This window comes from Lucilia sericata, unplaced genomic scaffold (assembly GCF_015586225.1).
Source record: "Lucilia sericata isolate MDLA Ls3-8-SP2 unplaced genomic scaffold, ASM1558622v1 Contig000564F_arrow, whole genome shotgun sequence".
NCBI lineage: Eukaryota > Metazoa > Arthropoda > Insecta > Diptera > Calliphoridae > Lucilia > Lucilia sericata.
The window spans coordinates 193,717-217,500 of NW_023994574.1; the positions used below are offsets into that span (position 1 = coordinate 193,717).

General features: G+C 36.1%; 1 protein-coding gene across 1 annotated transcript in view; it reads left to right on the forward strand.

Moving 5' to 3' along the window:
- LOC119606251 (arginine-glutamic acid dipeptide repeats protein) overlaps window positions 1–23,784 on the forward strand; it is an 81,093-nt gene that overhangs the window by 49,425 nt on the left and 7,884 nt on the right. The window contains 18 exon segments of the mRNA XM_037959683.1: window positions 4,473–4,634; window positions 10,546–10,654; window positions 10,657–10,701; window positions 10,821–10,847; window positions 10,850–10,896; window positions 13,440–13,587; window positions 13,590–13,723; window positions 13,725–14,151; window positions 14,154–14,239; window positions 14,280–15,311; window positions 15,313–18,547; window positions 18,625–18,748; window positions 18,813–18,957; window positions 19,028–19,185; window positions 21,867–21,926; window positions 22,200–22,283; window positions 22,346–22,466; window positions 23,434–23,539. Of these exon segments, the coding sequence (XP_037815611.1) occupies window positions 4,572–4,634; window positions 10,546–10,654; window positions 10,657–10,701; window positions 10,821–10,847; window positions 10,850–10,896; window positions 13,440–13,587; window positions 13,590–13,723; window positions 13,725–14,151; window positions 14,154–14,239; window positions 14,280–15,311; window positions 15,313–18,547; window positions 18,625–18,748; window positions 18,813–18,957; window positions 19,028–19,185; window positions 21,867–21,926; window positions 22,200–22,283; window positions 22,346–22,466; window positions 23,434–23,539 (6,151 nt within the window). The 5' untranslated portion in view covers window positions 4,473–4,571.

Here is a 23,784-nt window from a genome sequence, read left to right on the forward strand (position 1 = left end):
CAAAATGTATAGTTAAAATAATATTTCTTTGTCCTCTTTATCTGACCATCACCTGTAAATGCTTTTAGGTGTTGTTATTATGGCTTGAACATAGACATTAGATGTTTGCCCTTTTTACAAATATGTGTATTTTTTCTATATTATTTCTTCGTTTTTCCAATTGTATTTAGATGTTTTGTAAAAAAAAAAAAGAAAAACAAATCTTTAAATCGGATTTGTAATGTTTATATGTATTTAAGTTCAAAAAAGGTATTAATATTTTAAAATACCTTTAGCTTATGTTATTTTCTTTTCTTATTTTTCTACGCACTTGACATATTGAATTTCTTTTTGCATTTTTTTTTTTTCGGTTTATTTTAATAGAAATTAACTTTACTATGATCAATTGACTTTTTAAATTTGCATATGTCAAAACCTGTTAAAGAAATTTGTGTTCTAATTTTCACAATAACATTTAAATTAGATTACAATTATTTGAATTCCTTCAAAATAAACGTAATTTTTTATGACACCCTGTATTTATTTATAATTTTTTGGTTTCAGGAAATAATTGTCAAAGTCAACTTTGTATTGCAAGTAGATATTTTGCTTATGTGTTGTACATATTTTCAAAATAATTGTTATTCATACGTAACGACTATATAATAATAATAATAATAATTCCTTACGGCATTGTTTACTTGTATACGAGTCATTTAAAAACCATAATTATTTGCAGATGTCAACTCAAGTAGAACTTGTAATACACCTTAAATTGACAGGCATTTAAAGAAATTACTTCACTTTTAAAGTAACTAAACAAAACATAGTCACTTAAATGAATACACTTAAAGGAATTTTGATTACATTTGAAATGTCAATTCCTAAAGAATTTTTTTATTTAAATAAATTAAAAACCTTTCGAGATAAAAGCATTTAGTTGCACTGTAGTTCAGTTCCATTGCTGTTCTAGTTCAGTTCAAATTCAGTTCTAGTTCCGTTCTATTGCTTTTCTAGTTCAGCTCTAGTTCACTTCTGTTGCTTTTCTAGTTCAGCTCTAGTTCAGTTCTAGTTCAGTTCTAGTTCAGTTCTAGTTCAGTTCTAGTTCGTTTCTAGTTCAGTTCTAGTCAGCTTCTAGTTCAGTTCTAGTTCAGTTCTAGTTCAGTTCTAGTTCAGTTCTAGTTCAGTTCTAGTTCAGTTCTGTTCTAGTTCAGTTCTAGTTCAGTTCTAGTTCAGTTCTAGTTCAGTTCTAGTTCAGTTCTAGTTCAGTTCTAGTTCAGTTCTAGTTCAGTTCTAGTTCAGTTCTAGTTCAGTTCTAGTTCAGTTCTAGTTCAGTTCTAGTTCAGTTCTAGTTCAGTTCTAGTTCAGTTCTAGTTCAGTTCTAGTTCAGTTCTAGTTCAGTTCTAGTTCAGTTCTAGTTCAGTTCTAGTTCAGTTCTAGTTCAGTTCTAGTTCAGTTCTAGTTCAGTTCTAGTTCAGTTCTAGTTCAGTTCTAGTTCAGTTCTAGTTCAGTTTCTAGTTCAGTTCTAGTTCAGTTCTAGTTCAGTTCTAGTTCAGTTCTAGTTCAGTTCTAGTTCAGTTCTAGTTCAGTTCTAGTTAAGTTCTAGTTCAGTTCTAGTTCAGTTCTAGTTCAGTTCTAGTTCAGTTCTAGTTCAGTTCTAGTTCAGTTCTAGTTCAGTTCTAGTTCAGTTCTAGTTCAGTTCTAGTTCAGTTCTAGTTCAGTTCTAGTTCAGTTCTAGTTCAGTTCTAGTTCAGTTCTAGTTCAGTTCTAGTTCAGTTCTAGTTCAGTTCTAGTTCAGTTCTAGTTCAGTTGTTCTAGTTCAGTTTAGTTCAGTTCTAGTTCAGTTCTAGTTCAGTTCTAGTTCAGTTCTAGTTCAGTTCTAGTTCAGTTCTAGTTCAGTTCTAGTTCAGTTCTAGTTCAATCTAGTTCAGTTCTAGTTCAGTTCTAGTTCAGCTCTAGTTCAGTTCTGTTCAGTTCTAGTTGAGTTCTAGTTCAGTTCTAGATTAGTTCTAGTTCAGCTCTAGTTCAGTTCTAGTTCAGTTCTAGTTCAGTTCTAGTTCAGTTCTAGTTCAGTTCTAGTTCTAGTTCAGGTCTAGTTCAGTTCTAGTTCAGGTCTAGTTCAGTTCTAGTTCAGTTCTAGTTCAGTTCTAGTTCAGTTCTAGTTCAGTTCTAGTTCAGTTCTAGTTCAGTTCTAGTTCAGTTCTAGTTCAGTTCTAGTTCAGTTCTAGTTCAGTTCTAGTTCAGTTCTAGTTCAGTTCTAGTTCAGTTCTAGTTCAGTTCTAGTTCAGTTCTAGTTCAGTTCTAGTTCAGTTCTAGTTCAGTTCTAGTTCTAGTTCAGTTCTAGTTCAGGTCTAGTTCAGTTCTAGTTCAGGTCTAGTTCAGTTCTAGTTCAGTTCTAGTTCAGTTCTAGTTCAGTTCTAGTTCAGTTCTAGTTCAGTTCTAGTTCAGTTCTAGTTCAGTTCTAGTTCAGTTCTAGTTCAGTTCTAGTTCAGTTCTAGTTCAGTTCTAGTTCAGTTCTAGTTCAGTTCTAGTTCAGTTCTAGTTCAGTTCTAGTTCAGTTCTAGTTCAGTTCTAGTTCAGTTCTAGTTCAGTTCTAGTTCAGTTCTAGTTCAGTTCTAGTTCAGTTCTAGTTCAGTTCTAGTTCAGTTCTAGTTCAGTTCTAGTTCAGTTCTAGTTCAGTTCTAGTTCAGTTCTAGTTCAGTTCTAGTTCAGTTCTAGTTCAGTTCTAGTTCAGTTCTAGTTCAGTTTAGTTCAGTTCTAGTTCAGTTCTAGTTCAGTTCTAGTTCAGTTCTAGTTCAGTTCTAGTTCAGTTCTAGTTCAGTTCTAGTTCAGTTCTAGTTCAGTCTAGTTCAGTTCTAGTTCAGTTCTAGTTCAGTTCTAGTTCTAGTTCAGTTCTAGTTCAGTTCTAGTTCAGTTCTAGTTCAGTTCTAGTTCAGTTCTAGTTCAGTTCTAGTTCAGTTCTAGTTCAGTTCTAGTTCAGTTCTAGTTCAGTTCTAGTTCAGTTCTAGTTCAGTTCTAGTTCAGTTCTAGATTAGTTCTAGATTAGTTCTAGTTCAGCTCTAGTTCAGTTCTAGTTCAGTTCTAGTTCAGTTCTAGTTCTAGTTCAGTTCTAGTTCAGTTCTAGTTCAGGTCTAGTTCAGTTCTAGTTCATTTCTAGTTCCGTTTCTAGTCAGTTCTAGTTCAGTTCTAGTTCAGTTCTAGTTCAGTTCTAGTTCATTCTAGTTCAGTTCTAGTTCGGTCTAAGTTCAGTTCTAGTTCCAGTTCTAGTTGCAGTTCTAGTTTCAGTTCTAGTTCAGTTCTAGTTCAGTTCTAAGTTCAGTTATAGTTCAGTTCTAGTTCAGTTCTCAGTTCAGCTCTAGTTCAGTTCTAGTTTCAGTTCTAGTTTACTTTAGTTCATTTCTATATTTGTTCATTTTGGCTTTAGAGTTGATGTAATTTAGTTTAGAAATCTAGATTTTAAAAAACTATTAACTAACTTTTTTTCTAAAATATATTTGGTTTGAAACAAACAAATTGTTAGTATCTCTACTGTATAAATACTTACGTTTTGCTAACGTTTCAATCCCCTAATATCGTTTCCCCCTTCAGCTCTTTTTCATCAATCTTTTCATCCATAAATATTTTCACTCCTTCAAAACAACAAATACATTTTTCAAAAAAAACCCGATTTCCTTCCCTTGTGATTATTTTATTAACAAGAAAATATATAAATTTCTAGCCATTGTCAGTTTATTTATTATTAGTCAGTATTAATTATTCAATATTGATTTATACGATTTAACAAATCACTACCCATTTCATGTGATTAAGTGCTACTGTTCTCGTTGTGTGTCTGTGTATATTTTTAACCCCTTTTGTAAGGCAAGCAACCCTTTCTTTTTTACACACTCGCATACAAACTTTGTGATGTGTGTGCTTTATTATTGCCGGTTCCACCTTTAGGCCATGTTTTTTCCACTTAATATTTAATCATGTTTACTTGTCAATTGCAGCTGTCATACACACATAAAAACACATAATAACACAAAAGGCTCATAGACACACATTCTCCACTACAATGCCACCACCACCGTCACTCTTACAACGAACGATACGTACGATCCAACCAACCACTTAATAAAATGTAATTGTGCATGTACAACTATTGAACTTTTAAAGACAAAATATAAAACCAGAGAAGGGTGTTAGATTCAGTTATAACGAACATGTTATACCCTGCACTAAATGAATTTTAATGTTAGAAATTAGGTTTTTCCTTTCTATAATCAAAAATATATAAACGTTACTTGTAAATAGATTTTTATTACCTCCGGCCACGCCCTTTTTAAAGGGGCTGAAATAATTTCCTGTTATATCTTGCATTTTATTAAATAGGTCTTAGTGTAGTGTAGTATTTTTTAGACTTTTTTTTGATTTGTTCTTATTTTTCGTGTTTTTTTAAAGCATTTTTTTATTAATTTACCTTTCCACTCTTGGCTTTTCTCTATTTACAGACAATATTTCCATTGTATCTTCAATTTGATTATAATTTCATTACAACGGGGGCAATAAAAAGGCTTAACACTGGACCGTAAAGTGTTGTGGAAGGGTTAATGGCGGCCTCCACTCAAGGAGAAATTCGAGTGGGTCCCGGCCACCAGGTAAACGATGTCTATGTACGTACCATAACTCACAAATTTCACGGTAAACAATTCTACTTGTGACTGTTTTCTTTTTTTGTTTATCCAAAATATTGTCTTTATGTTTCTTAAAATTTTTTCAAATTAAATCTAAAATTCTAAATTTTTTCCTACCAAAAACAGATTTACTACATTACTAATACTTAAATTTGTCATTAACATTATAATCATAATACATAGTCAAAAAATGATCGGCCATTATTTGAGAAATTATATTACTGTCTAGTTTAGGTTTTTAGTTCAGTTCTATAGCAGATTTAGTTTTGATCTAGGTTAGTTTCTGTTCAGTTCTAATTATGTTGCACTTCTGTTCTGATCAGTTCTAGTTGTATTATAGTTCAATTCTAGTTAAGCTCTAGTTAAATTCTAGTTTAAATCTAGTTAGTTCTAGTTCAAGCTAGTCAGTTCTAGTCAGTCTAGTTCAGTTCTAGTTCAGTTCTAGGTTCAGTTCTAGTTCAGTCTAGTTCAGTTCAGTCAGTAGTCAGTTTAGTCTTTCAGTTTAGTTCAGTTCTAGTTCAGTTCTAGTTCATTTCTAGTTCAGTTCTAGTCAGTTCTAGTTCAGTTCTAGTTCAGTTCTAGTTCAGTTCTAGTTCAGTTCAGTTCAGTTCTAGTTCAGTTCTAGTTCAGTTCTAGTTCAGTTCTAGTTCAGTCTAGTTCAGTTCAGTTAGTAGTTCAGTTCTAGTTCAGTTCTAGTTCAGTTTCTAGTTCAGTTCTAGTTCAGTTCTAGTCAGTTCTAGTTCAGTCTAGTTCGTATAGTTCAGTTCTAGTTCAGTTCTAGTTCAGTTCTAGTTCAGTTCTAGTTCAGTTCTAGTTCTTCAGTTCTAGTTCAGTTCTAGTTCAGTTTCTAGTTCAGTTCTAGTTCAGTTCTAGTTCAGTTCTAGTTCAGTTCTAGTTCAGTTCTAGTTCAGTTCTAGTTCAGTTCAGTTCAGTTCATAGTTCAGTTCTAGTAGTCAGTTAGTTCTAGTTCAGTTCTAGTTCAGTTCTAGTTCAGTTCTAGTTCAGTTCTAGTTCGTTCTAGTTCAGTTTCTAGTTCAGTTCTAGTTCAGTTCTAGTTCAGTTCTAGTTCAGTTCTAGTTCATTTCTAGTTCAGTTCTAGTTCAGTTCTAGTTCAGTTCTAGTCAGTTCTAGTTCAAGTTCTATTTCAGTTCTAGTCAATTTCTAGTTCATTCTAGTTCAGTTTCTAGTTCAGTTCTAGTTCAGTTCTGTTGTTCTCTCAGTTCTAGTTCAGTTCTAGTTCAGTTCTAGTTCAGTTCTAGTTCAGTTCTAGTCAGTTCTAGTTCAGTTCTAGTTCAGTTCTAGTTCAGTTCTAGTTCAGTTCTAGTTCAGTTCTAGTTCAGTTCTAGTTCAGTTCTAGTCAGTTCTAGTCAGTTTCTAGTTCAGTTATAGTTCAGTTCTAGTTCCGTTCTAGTTCAGTTCTAGTTCAGTTCTAGTTCAGTTCTAGTTCAGTTCTAGTTCAGTTCTAGTTCAGTTCAAGTTCAGTTCAGTTCAGTTCTAGTTCAGTTCTAGTATTCAGTTCTAGTTCAGTATAGTCAGTTCGTTCAGTCTAGTTCAGTTCTAGTCAGTTCTAGTTCAGTTTATAGTTCGTTCTTTCTAGTCAGTTCTAGTTCAGTTCTAGTTCAGTTCTATTCAGTTATAGTTCAGTTATAGTTCAGTTCTAGTTCAGTTCTAGTTCAGTCTAGTTCAGTTCTAGTTCAGTTCTAGTTCAGTTCTAGTTCAGTTCTAGTCAGTTTGAGTTCAGTTCTAGTTCAGTTCTAGTTCAGTTCTAGTTCAGTTTGAGTTCAGTTATAGTTCAGTTCACTATTCAGTTCACTATTCACTTCTCTATTCTAGTTCAGTTCAAGTTCAGTTCTAGTTCGTTTTACTTCAGTTCTGTACTATTTCAGTTCACTATTCACTTTTCTATTCTAGTTCTGTTCTATTTCAGTAATTTTTATCTTTTCATTTCTGAAATTAATAAGAATTCTCTTTTATTTTAAATCCTGTTTAGCACCAAATATATATTTTTGTCAGATTATTATTTCTTGCTTACAAATCAATACTTATTGTTTTTCTATAAAAATATCGAAGATTAATTTTGTAGACAATTGCTTCGAATACATATCTAGACATTTTATTGTTATAGTACTAGTACAGTCTATCTTTCTGTATAGACAGATGTATACATATCTTAAAAGTTGTGTATAATGATTGTTAAACACAAGTGCAATCAATATATGTACTTTTATAGCTCGTCGTTTATACAATATTGAAATACAATAGTAGCTGATAATGAAGATATTTTATTTGTTTTAATTAATTGTACTAATTGTTTAAATGTTTACTAGATTGTGTAGAATGTTTGTATGTATAAATATGTATGCATATTTATGCATTTTTTGTATATATATAAATTTGTTATTGTATTTTAATATAATAACAACAAATCAATAAATATGCAATTAACCCAACCTCTGCTTTCCTTTGAATAAAAAAAAAACATATTTCTCCTCCTCTTAGTTCACCCTCTCTTTATTGATTGTATGAATGTTTTGTAGACATTCTAATAATAATAATAATTGGCTGTTTATTTACAACAATTGGCTTAATAAATAATAATTATCTTAATAGAAAATACAGTGTTTAACATTTATAGAAGTTTTGTTGAAAAAAAGTAAAAATAAACTGTAAATATAAGTAATGAATTGTGGTGTCTCCTTCTATAAGATAATATTTATGAAATATGTATTAAACTTAGTATGGAACAGTTATAAAACATAATAAATATTGTGTGTATAATTAATATAATTATATAATCTTATATACATAAATACTTTATACCATAAGTAAGTTGAGTAGTAGTTCAATGGGGTTTAGTTTGTCAACAGTTTGTTAAATTTTTATTCTGATACACATATGTTTTATGACAAATTAAATTCAATAAAGACCTTTAATATATAGGAAATGTTTACAGAGGTTGCAAGGAAACCATATATCATATTTGCCATTAAGGATTTAAAGTTACCCCAGGTAAGCTATTTTCAGCTATTGGTTCTAGTTCACGTTCATATTTCAGATCTAGTTTAGTTCTAGTTCAGTTCTATTTCATATCTAGTTCAGTTCTAGTTCAGTTCTAGTTCAGTTCTAGTTTAGTTCAGTGTAGTTCTTAGTTCAGTTCTAGTTCAATTCTAGTTCAGTTCTAGTGCAGTTCTAGTTCAGTTCTAGTTCCGTTCTAGTTCAGTTCTAGTCAGTTTCTAGTTCAGTTCTAGTTCAGTTCTAGTTCAGTTCTAGTTCAGTTCTAGTTCAGTTCTAGTTCAGTTCTAGTGCAGTTCTATGTGCAGTTCTAGTTCCAGGTCTATTCAGTTCTAATTCAGTTCTAAGTTCAGTTCTAGGTCAGTTCTGTTCAGTTCTAGTTCAGTTCTAGTTCAGTTCTAGTTCAGTTCTAGTTCAGTTCTAGTTCCTAGTTCAGTTCTAGTTCAGTTCTAGTTCAGTTCTAGTTCAGTTCTAGTTCAGTTCTAGTTCAGTTCTAGTTCAGTTCTAGTTCAGTTCTAGTTCAGTTCTAGTTCAGTTCTAGTTCAGTTCTAGTTCAGTTCTAGTCCAGTTCTAGTTCAGTTCTAGTTCAGTTCTAGTTCATTTCTAGTTCATTTCTAGTTCATTTCTAGTTCATTTCTAGTTCAGTTCTAGTTCAGTTCTAGTTCAGTTCTAGTTCAGTTCTAGTTCAGTTCTAGTTCAGTTCTAGTTCAGTTCTAGTTCAGTTCTAGTTCTAGTTCAGTTCTAGTTCAGTTCTAGTTCTAGTTCAGTTCTAGTTCAGTTCTAGTTCAGTTCTAGTTCAGTTTAGTTCTAGTTCAGTTCTAGTTCAGTTCTATTTCAGTTCTAGTTCAGTTCTAGTTCAGTTCTAGTTCAGTTCTAGTTCAGTTCTAGTTCAGTTCTAGTTCAGTTCTAGTTCAGTTCTAGTTCAGTTCTAGTTCAGTTCTAGTTAGTTCTAGTTCAGTTCTAGTTCAGTTCTAGTTCAGTTCTAGTTCAGTTCTAGTTCAGTTCTAGTTCAGTTCTAGTTCAGTTCTAGTTCAGTTCTAGTTCAGTTCTAGTTCAGTTCTAGTTCAGTTCTAGTTCAGTTCTAGTTCAGTTCTAGTTCAGTTCTAGTTCAGTTCTAGTTCAGTTCTAGTTCAGTTCTAGTTCAGTTCTAGTTCAGTTCTAGTTCAGATCTAGTTCAGTTCTAGTTCAGTTCTAGTTCAGTTCTAGTTCAGTTCTAGTTCAGTTCTAGTTCAGTTCTAGTTCAGTTCTAGTTCAGTTCTAGTTCAGTTCTAGTTCAGTTCTAGTTCAGTTCTAGTTCAGTTCTAGTTCAGTTCTAGTTCAGTTCTAGTTCAGTTCTAGTTCAGTTCTAGTTCAGTTCTAGTTCAGTTCTAGTTCAGTTCTAGTTCAGTTCTAGTTCAGTTCTAGTTCAGTTCTAGTTCAGTTCTAGTTCAGTTCTAGTTCAGTTCTAGTTCAGTTCTAGTTCTAGTTCTATTCAGTTCTAGGTCAGTTCTAGTTCAGTTTCGTCAGTTCTAGTTCTAGTTCGTCTAGTTCTAGTTCAGTTCTAATTCAGTTCTAGTTCAGTTCTAGTTCAGTCTAGTTCAGTTCTAGTTCAGTTCTAGTTCAGTTCTAGTTCAGTTCTAGTTCAGTTCTAGTTCAGTTCTAGTTCAGTTCTAGTTCAGTTCTAGTTCAGTCTAGTTCAGTTCTAGTTTCAGTTCTAGTTCAGTTCTAGTTCAGTTCTAGTTCAGTTCTAGTTCAGTTCTAGTTCAGTTCTAGTCAGTTCTAGTTCAGTTCTAGTTCAATTCTAGTTCAGTTCTAGCTCAGTTCATAGTTCAGTTTCTAGTTCAGTTCTAGTTCAGTTTCTAGTTCAGTTCTAGTTCAGTTCTAGTTCAGTTCTAGTTCAGTTCTAGTTCAGTTCTAGTTCAGTTCTAGTTCAGTTCTAGTTCAGTTCTAGTTCAGTTCTAGTTCAGTTCTAGTTCAGTTCTAGTTCTAGTTCAGTTCTAGTTCAGTTCTAGTTCAGTTCTAGTCAGTCTAGTTCAGTTCTAGATTCAGTTCTAGTTTCAATTCTAGTTCCGTTTCTAGTTCAGTACTAGTTCAGTTCTACTTCAGTTCTAGTTCAGTTCTACTCAGTTCTACCTTCAGTTCTAGTTCTTATTCTGCAGTTCTAGTACCACTTATTGTTTAGATCTAGATTCCGTTCCCTTGTCTTCGAGGCTGAAAAGAAAAGAATAAAAAAATGTAGTCTTGTTCTTTTATTCTTTATTGCCGGCAAACTTAATAAATGTTAACATTGTTGTTTTTTTTCAATTTCCCTACTCCCATCCTTTATCTTATTTATATCCTTGGTCCCCTATTACTACATTTTCATCAACATTTCGTAACGTAATCATACATGCTCATTTGCATTAGTTTTAAATATAAATTAAGTAGTTATTAACTAAATTAATTTTACAAACTATAAACTTGGTGTGTTTATTATTATCTATATTATATATTTTTTTTATTATCTACATATAAATATAAATAAAAACACATAAAACAATAATATTCTTATACAAACTCTAAATAAACAATAAACCTAAACTATATAAACAAAATTATCATTTAATTCTATTAAAACATAATAAATTTGTTTATATAATTTGTTTTTTCATTAACCCTGTCAAAAATAAAAAAATATTTGATTTTTCCACTAATTAACATATTTTTTTATACCTTCCAACAACCTATCACAAATCAATCAAACAACAACAAAAAAACAACACCACCAATAACTACTACTTCAATCAAACTACATATCTACTCTGCTCTCCTATTATTACTACTGCAATCCAATACTACTACTTCTCCTCCATAATATATGCACTCACTCATACACCTTCCCCAAAAAACAACACAAAAGGCAAAACTGCCCGATTATAATCCAATTTCAAGCTTCCCTGTTGACAAGGAAAACGACGAACGTGAATTAGAAATACCAAGATGGAGTCCCGGTGCTATGGCAGATGGAGATCTTTGATGTTCTTGCGTGCAGCTCGTTCAATGGCTGCATTTCAAGGTAAATATCCACCGGAAGAAATACTAAAAAGTAATGACACACATATATTTATTTACGAACAGGATTTGAATATTATTAATTTCTTTTTCTCTCTTTGTTTCTAACAATTGGCCTTGCAGGAATGTGTGATGGCGGTCTAGAAGAAGGTATGTGGCAGCAACACGTGATGACACAACTATTAATGCACATGACGTTGTAAGTATCTATAAGGGGACATATTAATTATACTAATAATTTATCAATTTCACAGGCTTTATATTTTAATAATTTAGTTTCGACGAGAGATTGAAATTTTAAAATGATTGAATTCAGATCTAGTTCAGTTCTAGTTCTAGTTCTAGTTCAGTTCTAGTTCAGTTCTAGTTCAGTTCTAGTTCAGTTCTAGTTCAGTTCTAGTTCAGTTCTAGTTCAGTTCTAGTAAGTTCTAGTTCAGTTCGGTTCAGTTCTAGTTCAGTTCTAGTTCAGTTCTAGTTCAGTTCTAGTTCATTCTAGTTCAGTTCTAGTTCAGTTCTAGTTCAGTTCTAGTTCAGTTCTAGTTCAGTTCTAGTTCAGTTCTAGTTCAGTTCTAGTTCAGTTCTAGTTCAGTTCTAGTTCAGTTCTAGTTCAGTTCTAGTTCAGTTCTAGTTCAGTTCTAGTTCAGTTCTAGTTCAGTTCTAGTTCAGTTCTAGTTCAGTTCTAGTTCAGTTCTAGTTCAGGTTCTAGTTCAGTTCTAGTTCAGTTCTAGTTCAGTTCTAGTTCAGTTCTAGTTCAGTTCTAGTTCAGTTCTAGTTCAGTTCTAGTTCAGTTCTAGTTCAGTTCTAGTTCAGTTCTAGTTCAGTTCTAGTTCAGTTCTAGTTCAGTTCTAGTTCAGTTCTAGTTCAGTTCTAGTTCAGTTTCTAGTTCATTCTAGTTCAGTTCTAGTTCAGTTCTAGTTCAGTTCTAGTTTCAGTTCTAGTTCAGTTCTAGTTCAGTTCTAGTTAGTTCTAGTTCATTTCTAGTTCAGTTCTAGTTCAGTTCTAGTTCAGTTCTAGTTCAGTTCTAGTTCAGTTCTAGTTCAGTTCTAGTTCAGTTCTAGTTCAGTTCTAGTTCAGTTCTAGTTCAGTTCTAGTTCAGTTCTAGTTCAGTTCTAGTTCAGTTCTAGTTCAGTTCTAGTTCAGTTCTAGTTCAGTTCTAGTTCAGTTCTAGTTCAGTTCTAGTTCAGTTCTAGTTCAGTTCTAGTTCAGTTCTAGTTCAGTTCTAGTTCAGTTCTAGTTCAGTTCTAGTTCTTAGTTCAGTTCTATTTCAGTTCTAGTTCAGTTCTAGTTCAGTTCTAGTTCAGTTCTAGTTCAGTTCTAGTTCAGTTCTAGTTCAGTTTTAGTTCAGTTCTAGTTCAGTTTTAGTTCAGTTCTAGTTCAGTTCTAGTTCAGTTCTAGTTCAGTTCTAGTTCCGTTCTAGATCCGTTCTAGTTCCGTTCTAGTTCAGTTCTAGTTTAGTTCTAGTTCAGTTCTAGTTCAGTTGTAGTTCAGTTCTAGTTCAGTTCTAGTTCAGTTCTAGTTCAGTTCTAGTTCAGTTCTAGTTCAGTTCTAGTTCAGTTCTAGTTCAGTTCTAGTTCAGTTCTAGTTCAGTTCTAGTTCAGTTCTAGTTCAGTTCTAGTTCAGTTCTAGTTCAGTTCTAGTTCAGTTCTAGTTCAGTTCTAGTTCAGTTCTAGTTCAGTTCTAGTTCAGTTCTAGTTCAGTTAGTTCAGTTCAGTTCTATTCAGTTCTAGTTCAGTACTAGTCAGTTCTAGTTCAGTTCTAGTTCAGTTCTAGTTCAGTTCTAGTTCAGTTCTAGTTCAGTTCTAGTTCAGTTCTAGTTCAGTTCTAGTTCAGTTCTAGTTCAGGTTCTAGTTCAGTTCTAGTTTCAGTTCTAGTTCAGTTCTAGTTCAGTTCTAGTTCAGTTCTAGTTCAGTTCTAGTTCAGTTCTAGTTCAGTTCTAGTTCAGTTCTAGTTCAGTTCTAGTTCAGTTCTAGTTCAGTTCTAGTTCAGTTCTAGTTCAGTTCTAGTTCAGTTCTAGTTCAGTTCTAGTTCAGTTCTAGTTTAGTTCAGTTCTAGTTCAGTTCTAGTTCAGTTCTAGTTCAGTTCTAGTTCAGTTCTAGTTCAGTTCTAGTTCAGTTCTAGTTCAGTTCTAGTTCAGTTTCTAGTTCAGTTCTAGTTCAGTTCTAGTTCAGTTCTAGTTCAGTTCTAGTTCAGTTCTAGTTCAGTTCTAGTTCAGTTCTAGTTCAGTTCAGTTCTAGTTCTAGTTCAGTTCTAGTTCAGTTCTAGTCCAGTTCTAGTTCAGATCTAGTTCAGTTCTAGTTCAGTTCTAGTTCAGTTCTAGTTCAGTTCTAGTTCAGTTCTAGTTCAGTTCTAGTTCAGTTCTAGTTCGGTTCTAGTTCAGTTCTAGTTCAGTTCTAGTTCTGTACTAGTTCAATTATATTTCAGTTCAACTCTAGTTCTAGTTCAACTCTTGTTCTGTCAATTTTGTTTTGACAATATTCTAAAAATTCTATTCTATTCAATATTTTCAAGAATAATGGATTCAATATTATACATTTAATCATTAATTAATAAATTAACTAATTAATTAACTAACCCTAATCGTGTCTAATAATATAACTAATCTAATATTTAAAATAATTATGTTATATGAATTATTAATTAAATACTAAATGATGGATAAACAAAATACTTTATATATTTTTTTTTTCAAACAAATTGTGACCATTTTATAACTCCCCTCATATTTCTTTACTTTGTTTTTAGTTACATGATAACGGTTACGACCCAGGTAAAGCACTTCAAGCACTTGTAAAAGCACCTCTTACCAAAAGTATTGAAAAGAAGTGGTGCGAGGACGAAATAAAAAAATTCATTAAAGGCCTTAGACAATTTGGCAAAAACTTTTTTAGAATCCAAAGGATTTATTACCCCATAAAGAGACACCCGAACTAGTTGAATTCTACTATTTGTGGAAAAAGACACCGAGCGCTAATAGCAATCGCCCGCATCGTAGACGCCGCCAAAGTGCATTGCGTCGCAATCGTGTTTACACGGGCAAGTAATACACCTCCCAAAAAGGAGGATACACCAGAACCACAATCTGCTGCATCAGCCGCAACAACGACGGCGACGACGACGGCGTCGACGGCGAGTGCAGACAAAGGTCGCGCTTCGCCAGTTGTCAATAAGGAGGAGACCAGTTCTCTGACTGAAGACGACGTAAGCGAGTGCGACAGCGATTCAAGTTTAACCCATAAAAGGGATGAATCACCGTCTAGAATGAGGACGAGAAATAAACAACAGAATACAACCGGCACAACGGCGAAGTGCGATCAGACACAGGTGACGCAGCCACAGCCGACGGCTAATGGCAAGCGTCCTAAGCGTGGTGCTGAAACACCGGATAATATTGCTGGCGCCGCAGCAGGAGCGGCAACAGGAACGGCTGCGGGAGAAAGTCCTAAACGCCAACTAAACCTGTCGCCGAGAGTGCGGCGAATAAACGTAAGACTGGTCGTCAAGAGACACCCAGTAAAAAGAAACGTAGCGATACCGAGGGCTCTGTGGGATCTGCGGTGAGTGCCACCGACAACACCCGACGAGAGTGATAACAATGGCGGTCCTGCGGCCATTTCTGCCGGTCCTAAAGATAAACGCAAACGCGCTGAAAGTCCGGTTGAAAGCACAAATTCCGATAGTCGTTCAGACTCTGCCATGGATGATGGCGAGTCTAACAACACTGATTCGGGCGAACAGCAATCTAACAAAGACAGCAAAGAGAGTTCGTCTAGCAAGGAAGAGAATAGTAGTAGTGGTAATAGCGAAATTGAATCATCCACCAAAAGTGATAAGAATCTTATACCGAAAACTGAATCAAAAGTTTCCGATATCGATATTAAAGATAAAATCAAAAATGTCGACGAGGAAACCAATATACAGGCACCAACTATGGTTACTGATACAAGTCTTAAAGACAAGGAACCCAAAGAAGATCCCTTAGCTATACCTACCACAAAACCATTGCCACAACCCGTTGTAGTTAGCGCACCACTTCCGCCATTAAAGGTTCCCACGGTGGAGGCGCTAAACGCATCTGTTGAACGCAAAGAGTTGGCTAAAGCAGAAATGATGGATACTGGTGATATGCCGAAAGATATGCTTAAGAAGCTGGCTAATATGAAACAGGAAATATCCACACCTCCTCAGATGCCACCTCAGCCACCACTAGCACCCCCGCAGCCGCAAAGCATTATACCAGAGGTTGTCTACTTTAAGAAAGAACCTAAAGATCTGGATTCGGCCTGTAATCAAAATAGTAATGAACCTCAAGATCTCAAAGTTAAAATTGAGGTTAAGAGCGAAGACATCAAGCCGCCTATTATGGGTTTGCCACCGGCGATACCGCCACCAGGCAGCCAGGCTCCCATGTCTTTGACTACAAAGCGAGATGGTCCAGAACCACCATCGCCGCTGCCACTAAATCAACATCAACAACCTCCACCACATATGCAACATCCTCATGCTCCTGGACCTCCACCAGGCTACATAGTCGAGGGTGGCCAACTCAAATTTGCGCCACCTTCACAACAGCAGCAGCCTCCACAAGGCCCACCCACATCTATGCCTAACGATAGTTTCTATGCCGCCATGTAGTGGTCCTCCAACAGGTCCTCCACCACCACAACAACCGAAATATGCCAATGAAATGGATCATAAGTTCCCAGATGGCATTAAATACGAACCGGGCAAATTTGTACCCCAAGATCTTAAATATACACCTGGGCAATTGGATACTCTTAAATATAGCCAGGAAATGCAAGCAGCTGCAGCTGCAGCAGCGGCGGCCGCTGGCAAGTTTGATATGAAGTTTATGATAGAACAACAAGGAGGCAAGTTTCCCGGCGATCTGTCGGCTCATGCACAACCGCCTACGGGTAAACCGCCCTACGGTAGTGCAGGCGATATAGCAATGAAACACCCCGATCTTAAGGGTGGTTACCCACCTACCAGCCTGGGACCTCCTCCAGTGAGCAGTTCTTCTGCGTCAAGTGATAATGCGCCTCCCCCACACAAATATATGGGCGGTCATCTGGAACAACAGCCACCACCCTCACATGGACAGCCGCCAGGAGCTACTCCACCGCCAGGCATTGCTATGCCAAAGCCACACTATGAACATCAGGTACAGCATCCTTTGGCCAGACCACCATTTGAGTCGGCAGCAGGTCTAATGATGAAATATGGCGATCCAATGGTGGGTAAATATGGACCTCAAGATATGAAGTATCCACCACCACAGGGACCACCTACTGATATGAGCACGGGCGGTATGAAACCTTCGCCGTATGGTGAAAATCTCATTAAACCTTCTCCTTATGGTGGTGGCCCACCTGAAACGGGATTAAAATATCCTCCACCAGAAAGCCCTATAGACGCTTCATCACGATCTACACCCGGCCAAGATAGTCAGAGTAGTAACAGCAGTTCACAGCCATCTTCACAAATGCAATTCCAGTCGCCACATCCTTCACCACATATGCCGTCGCCTGCTGGTGGGGGTCTGCCACCAGGAATGCATCCTCAAAATTTGGTGTCTCCACATGGTGGTCCGCTACAGCCGCCACCTCCTTCGCACCAAAGTCAAATGCCCGGTATGCCACCAGGTTCGTCCACAAGTGGTCCACCACCACAGGGTACACTGCATCATCCTACCCCAACACCCGTCACCTCTAGTGGAGGTCTACATCATCCTGGCCAATCTACCCCTAGTTCTATGCCCCCTTCATCGGCAGCAGGTGGCCCACCGCACAGTATCACTTCGATGGCACCCTCAGCTGGTATGCACCCACAACATATGCCTCCCAGCCATTTGCCTCAATTACATAGACCCCATGCGGAATTACCACCAGGCGCTGGCAGCATGCATCCTTTGGCGCCCATACCATTATCTCTACAAAATCATGATCCTCGTAGTGGGCCATTGCCACACCTCCAGGGTCACGGTTTGCCGATTCATGGGCAACCGCCACAGCAATCAGCGGCATCGAATGCACGAACCCCATCACCTGCTCAGCCACCACAAAGAGGAGGTTTGCACGAAGAAAGACCAGGTCAAGGTGGACCTCCGTCATCTCAGTTGCGAGATCCTCCTACCTCACAGTCATCTTCATCGGGGCCACCCCAGCAGTCGCCTCATGCTCACCGTACTTCTCCGTTGCCTGGTCTCTCAAGCAATGCACCACCAGGTCTTATTGGGCATCCCTTACCCATACATCCGCATTTGGCCCATTTACCACCCGGCCATCCACATGCTGGTCATCATATGCTTCCACACTCTCTTGCTGGCCTGGGACCTGGTGCAGGTCCTTTGGCCCTGTTGGCTGGACCACCATCACTTAGTAGTATGCCGGAAACGGGTCTAAGTAGAAGAAGTCCACCTCCTTCACATTTGCAATCGTCCGGACATCCGGCTGTCTCTTCAGCCAGTGGGCCGATGCCATCACACCCCTCGAATCCACCAGTGTCGTCATCTAGTTCATTGTCGTCCACCAATACGGTTCCATCGTCGGCATTTAGTCGAGCCAGTCCTAGCGTTCAAAACAACTCGGGTCCTGGAGGTCCCGGCAGTGGACTTAGTGGCCCGCCTGGCAGCAATAATGTGGGTACCCCCAGCGGCTTAAATTCATCGGTGGGTGCTGGACATCGTTCTTCTTCTCCGGCTTCAAGTGTCAGCAGTCTCAGTCGCCAGAGTCCTTTACATCCTGTGCCACAATCACCGCTTAGCCATCACCCATCATCTTCGGCACTCTCGGCAGCAGCAGCAGCGGTGGCGGAACGTGATCGTCACGCCTTGTTGCGTCAACAATCACCCCATATGACTCCTCCACCAGTTTCGAGTGCTTCCGCTTTGATGGCCAGTCCTTTGAGCAAGATGTATGGTCCTCAGTCGGGTCAACGAGGATTAGGAGCATCACCGCCACCTCATTTAAGACCAGGCGCCTCACCACCGGTCATACGTCATCCGCAAATGCCACTGCCATTGCCTCTAATACCTGCTGGAGCTGGAATGCCACCCATGGGAGTACATCCCGGTCAATCACCTTATCCTCACCCGCTTTTACATCCGTCAATGTTTTACTCTCCTCATCACCACAATCCATTCAATTCGCCATATGGTTATGGTCCCTATGGACCAGGTTTCCCAGCATACATGAAGCCTCCCGGAGGTCCGGGTGGTCCTTTAGATCCGGCAGCAGTAATGGCGGCAGCTCATCATCAAGGTTTGCCTGGACCACCACCAACCAGACCCGATGATCCTGCTTTACTAGCTGCACAGGAAAAACAGAAACAGCAACAACAGCAGCATCAGCATCAGCAACAACAACAGCAGCAGCACCAACAACAAATGCAACAACAGCATCAACAACAGCAGCAACAACAACATCAACAACAAATGCAGCAACAGCATCAACAACAGCAGCAGCAACAGCATCAACAACAACAACAACAACAGCAGCAACAGCAACAACAACAGCAGCAGCAACAGCAACAAATGCAGCAACAGCATCAACAAAATAAACCGCCAACACCAAAGACACCACAGGGCAATAATAGCAATATCAATAGTGGTGGACCGAATGGACCACCGGGCAGTCAGCAATCTACTCCTACCGGTCTACCACCAGCTGGTTATCCGGGTTCGCATATACCAGGTTATCCGCCACCACCGCATTCATCACCCTTTCAAGAAATCGGTAAACCACACATACTCCAGCCCACTTCACATATGGATGCATTACGAGCTCATGCTCATTCGGCCAGTTCTGGTCTAGGAGGACCACCACCTCCGCATCATCATCCCACAGAACCATGTAAGTATCAAAAACTGTAAATGAATGAAAGAGAATATCTATATTAATCATTATTTTCCTTTTTCTCTGATTTACAGTGCCCATTGAAATTGAGCCTGATCCGGAGCCGGAAATACCTAGTCCAACGCACAATATTCCACGTGGTCCTAGTCCCGAAGCCAAACCCGATGATACCGAATGCCACCGCTCTCAATCGGCTATGTATGCCTATTTTACTGTTATAGTTTTTACAAGTTTTTTAATGTTTTTAACTGTTTTTTTTTAGCTTTGTACGCCATATCGACCGCGGTGATTACAACTCCTGCACCAGAACTGATTTAATATTTAAACCAGTGGCCGACTCTAAATTAGCACGTAAACGTGAGGAACGTGATCGTAAATTAGCCGAAAAGGAAAGAGAACGTAGACAGGTTTGTTTTTTTTTTTGTAATTTGGAAAATTTTTGAAATATGTTTAATAAAAATGGTTTTCATCTTTTAGCAACAACAAATGCAACAGCAGCAGCAACAACAGCAAGCTGCTGCTGCTCAACAGGCAGCACAACAAGCTAAACTTAAAGCGGAACTTAAACCACCATATACGGATACACCAGCCTTGCGACAACTTTCAGAATATGCTAGACCACATGTTGGTTTTAGGTAAGTTGGTTTTATACTTTTTATTGTAATATTTTTACAAGTGATCTTGCAATTGCAATTTTTAAATAGAATTGGATCTGAAAATCAATTGTCTTAAAATTTTAAACGACATATTCAATTATATCAGGAAACCCATTCCAACTGATAAACAAATGTTTCACTTAATATCTGTCCTATCACTGATTAGCCGAATTTCACAAAAATTTTTAGATTTTCAACAAAAATTATTTTTTTACTAAAATGTTTCTTTTAAATTAATTTTTTTATTTATAATTTTATTTTTATAAAAATTTTATTTTTTCAAAAAATAAAAAATATATGTTCCAGTGGAGTTTAGTTTTAGTTCTCGTTCTAATTCAGTTCTAGTTCCGTTCTAGTTCAATTCTAGTTCAACTCTAGTTCAGTTCTAGTTTAGTTCTTCTTTAGTTCTAGTTCAGTTTTAGTTCTGTTCTAGTTCAGTTTCTAGGTTCAGTTCTAGTTCAGTTTTAGTTCAGTTCTAGTTCAGTTCTAGTTCAGTCTAGTTCAGTTCTAATTCAGTTCTAGTTCAGTTTCTAGTTCAGTTCTAGTTCAGTTCTAGTCCAGTTCTAGTTCAGTTCTAGTTCAGTTCTAGTTCAGTTCTAGTTCAGTTCTAGTTCAGTTCTAGTTCAGTTCTAGTTCAGTTTCTAGTTCAGTTCAGTTCTAGTTCAGTTTTAGTTCGTTCTAGTTCAGTTCTAGTTCAGATCTAGTTAAGATCTAGTTCAGTTCTAGTTCAGTTCTAGTTCAGTTCTAGTTTAGTTCTAGTTCAGTTCTAGTTCAGTTCTAGTTCAGTTCTAGTTCGGTTCTAGTTCAGGTTCTAGTTCAGTTCTAGTTTCTAGTTCAGTTCTAGTTCAGTCTAGTTCAGTTCTAGTTCAGTTCTAGGTTCAGTTCTAGTTCAGTTCTAGTTCTAGTTTTCAGTTCTAGTTCAGATCTAGTTCAGATTCTATTCAGTTCTAGTTCAGTTTCTAGTTCAGATCTAGTTCAGTTCTAGTTCAGTTCTAGTTCAGTTCTAGTTCAGTTCTAGTTCAGTTCTAGTTCAGTTCTACGTTCAGTTCTAGTTCAGTTCTAGTTCAGTTCTAGTTCAGTTCTAGTTCAGTTTCTAGGTTCAGTTCTAGTTCAGTTCTAGTTCAGTTCTAGTTCAGTTCTAGTTCAGTTCTAGTTCAGTTCTAGTTCAGTTCTAGTTCAGTTCTAGTTCAGTTCTAGTTCAGTTCTAGTTTCAGTTCTAGTTCAGTTCTAGTTCAGTTCTAGTTCAGTTCTAGTTCAGTTCTAGTTCAGATCTAGGTCAGTTCTAGTTCAGTTCTATTCAGTTCAGTTCTAGTTCAGTTCTAATTCAGTTCTAATTCAATTCTAATTCAGTTCAGTTCTAGTTCGTTTCTATTCAGTTCTAGTTCAGGTTCTAGTTCAGTTCTAGTTCAGTTCTAGTTCAGTTCTAGTTCAGTTCTAGTTCAGTTCTAGTTCAGTTCTAGTTCAGTTCTAGTTCAGTTCTTTCAGTTCTAGTTCAGTTCTAGTTCAGTTCTAGTTCAGTTCTAGTTCAGTTCTAGTTCAGTTCTAGTTCAGTTCTAGTTCAGTTCTAGTTCAGTTCTAGTTCAGTTCTAGTTCAGTTCTAGTTCAGTTCTAGTTCAGTTCTAGTTCAGTTCTAGTTCAGTTCTAGTTCAGTTCTAGTTCAGTTCTAGTTCAGTTCTAGTTCAGTTCTAGTTCAGTTCTAGTTCAGTTCTAGTTCAGTTCTAGTTCAGTTCTAGTTCAGTTCTAGTTCAGTTCTAGTTCAGTTCTAGTTCAGTTCTAGTTCAGTTCTAGTTCAGTTCTAGTTCAGTTCTAGTTCAGTTCTAGTTCAGTTCTAGTTCAGTTCTAGTCAGTTCTAGTTCAGTTCTAGTTCAGTTCTAGTTCAGTTCTAGTTCAGTTCTAGTTCAGTTCTAGTTCAGTTCTAGTTCAGTTCTAGTTCAGTTCTAGTTCAGTTCTAGTTCAGTTCTAGTTCAGTTCTAGTTCAGTTCTAGTTCAGTTCTAGTTCAGTTCTAGTTCAGTTCTAGTTCAGTTCTAGTTCAGTTCTAGTTCAGTTCTAGTTCAGTTCTAGTTCAGTTCTAGTTCAGTTCTAGTTCAGTTCTAGTTCAGTTCTAGTTCAGTTCTAGTTCTAGTTCTAGTTCAGTTCTAGTTCAGTTCTAGTTCAGTTCTAGTTCTAGTTCAGTTCTAGTTCTAGTTCAGTTCTAGTTCAGTTCTAGTTCAGTTCTAGTTCAGTTCTAGTTCTAGTTCAGTTCTAGTTCAGTTCTAGTTCAGTTCTAGATCAGTTCTAGTTCTAGTTCAGTTCTAGTTCAGTTCTAGTTCTAGTTCAGTTCTAGTTCAGTTCTAGTACGGTTCTAGTCCAGTCCTAGTTTAGTTCAGTACTAGTACAGTTCTATTTCAATTCTAGTTCAGTTATATTTCAATTCTTGTTCAGTTCTAGTTTACATCTAGCTCTGGCTCTGTTCTAGCACTGTTCTAGTTCAATTCTAATTCTACATATATTTTAGTTCAGTTCTAGTTGTAGTTCCACTCTAGTTCACGTTTCGATGAGTTCTAATTCTAATTTACTTATTTCAAAATATATAACAATTTTTATCTCCTACAATAATCCTCTCCAAGGAAATAATTAAAAACCGAAATTAATATTTATACTGAATTTTTAATTATTTCAGCCCTGTTGAACAGATGGTACCCTATCATCATCCAATGGGGCCCATGTATAGTAGAGAAAGGTATTAATTAAATATTTTAAACAATATTTCAAACAATAACATATATAACACATACATACATACATATAATATGCATTCTAATAATACATAAACGCTTATAAAAACTCATTAATATGCTTTTACGTTTTGTTTTCAAATTGCAAAATTTCTTAAAATTGCGCTTTTAAAATGCATGTCACAAAAATTAATCAACATTTTGCATTTTTCATAAGATTAAACATATAATAGTTTAAAAAATGTTAAACTTATAATATAATTATGTTAAATTTACAGAGAATTGGAGGAAATCAAAAACGCACAAGCGGCAGCAGCTGGTCAATCACGTTTAGATCCTCATTGGATGGAATACTATAGACGGTGAGTGTGATTTTGATAATTTCTTAACTGAAAAATAATTGATGTTTTTCTTTATGCTTTAGTGGTTTACATCCCTCACAATTCCCTATGTATGCTAATCCAGCGGCCATATCACAAATGGAAAGAGAACGTTTGGGTATACCACCACCACATCATGTGGGCTTAGATCCCAATGAACATATGGTAAGTTATATTCCTCACTCTATGTACAATATTTTTTTAAAATAAAACTTTACAAAACAAGAAATTTCAAAATTCTAACATTCATTCTATAATATAATTTAATAATAACGAATTTATTTAATTAAAAAAATTCAAATTATATTTTAAAAAATCACATTTTTATTGTTATTATTAAGTACTACTATTATTATCATTATGTATATGTTGTATATTCTGTATACATTTATAAAAGAATTTATATTAAAAAAAAAAAACAATCAATCATTCAATCACTCAATCGTATTTGGATTTTTGAAATTTTTACTGTTATACTTTTTTTTTTAAATTGCGAATTAACCACCAATATCAAATTTACCAAAACAAATTTGTTCAACAACTATTTGCAAAATGTCAACTACAAGCAAAAACTCGTCTTAAAGAGTGCGTTGTGTGTGTGTGTTTTTTCCCCCGTCCATTCCAAATTAAGCTTAAAAAATTATATGTTTGTTTTTGTTATTTCTCATATTTCACCCTCAAATTAAAAAAGTAATATTAGTAACAAACATTTACTAAACCAAAAAAAAAAACACATTTTGTTATTGCATTTGTCTTAGTATTAAAAAAAACATTAATTTAACCATAAAACATTTAAATTTGTTACTCATTTTTATGCATTTTCTTAACCAACAACAACTCATATTTTTGTGCAATTAACCCAAACACCTTAAAAATAAATTTTAATATTGAAGTAAAATCAGCTTCATTATAATATTAACACCGCTTTCAGAAAAAAAGAAACCTCCAAAGCAACAACAAAGCATTTTGTTCCATATAATGTTTTTTGTCCTTTTGCTCCCTGTTACATTTTCATTATTAATGAAAATTGTTATTTGTTTGTAAATGAAATAATGTATAATGCAATTTTCAAAACACAACACTAAATTTTGGAAATTCGCCACGACTTTTTTTTCAAACTATAAATTTTCAGATACGATTGACGAGAGAATATCATGCACATGCGCATTCTCATACTCATTTACATTTGCCTTTGCCCCCACAGCAGCAACCACCGGAGGCCGGATTTCAACTACCACGTGAGTTTGTGTAAAATTTTATAAGAAAAAAAGAAAAACAAAAAAACGAAATTTAATTTTAAGTATAAATACTAAATGAAAAAGGTTATTTTATTGAAAGAGCGAAAACGGCGATTTTGTTAACCCTGTCACGCATATAGAAAAAGTGTTTTCGAAGGATATCACAGGATATTATCCTTTTTTTGCATAAAATGCTATCAAAATGTAAAAAATAACCTAGTTTTCTTTGGAAATAACCATTTACC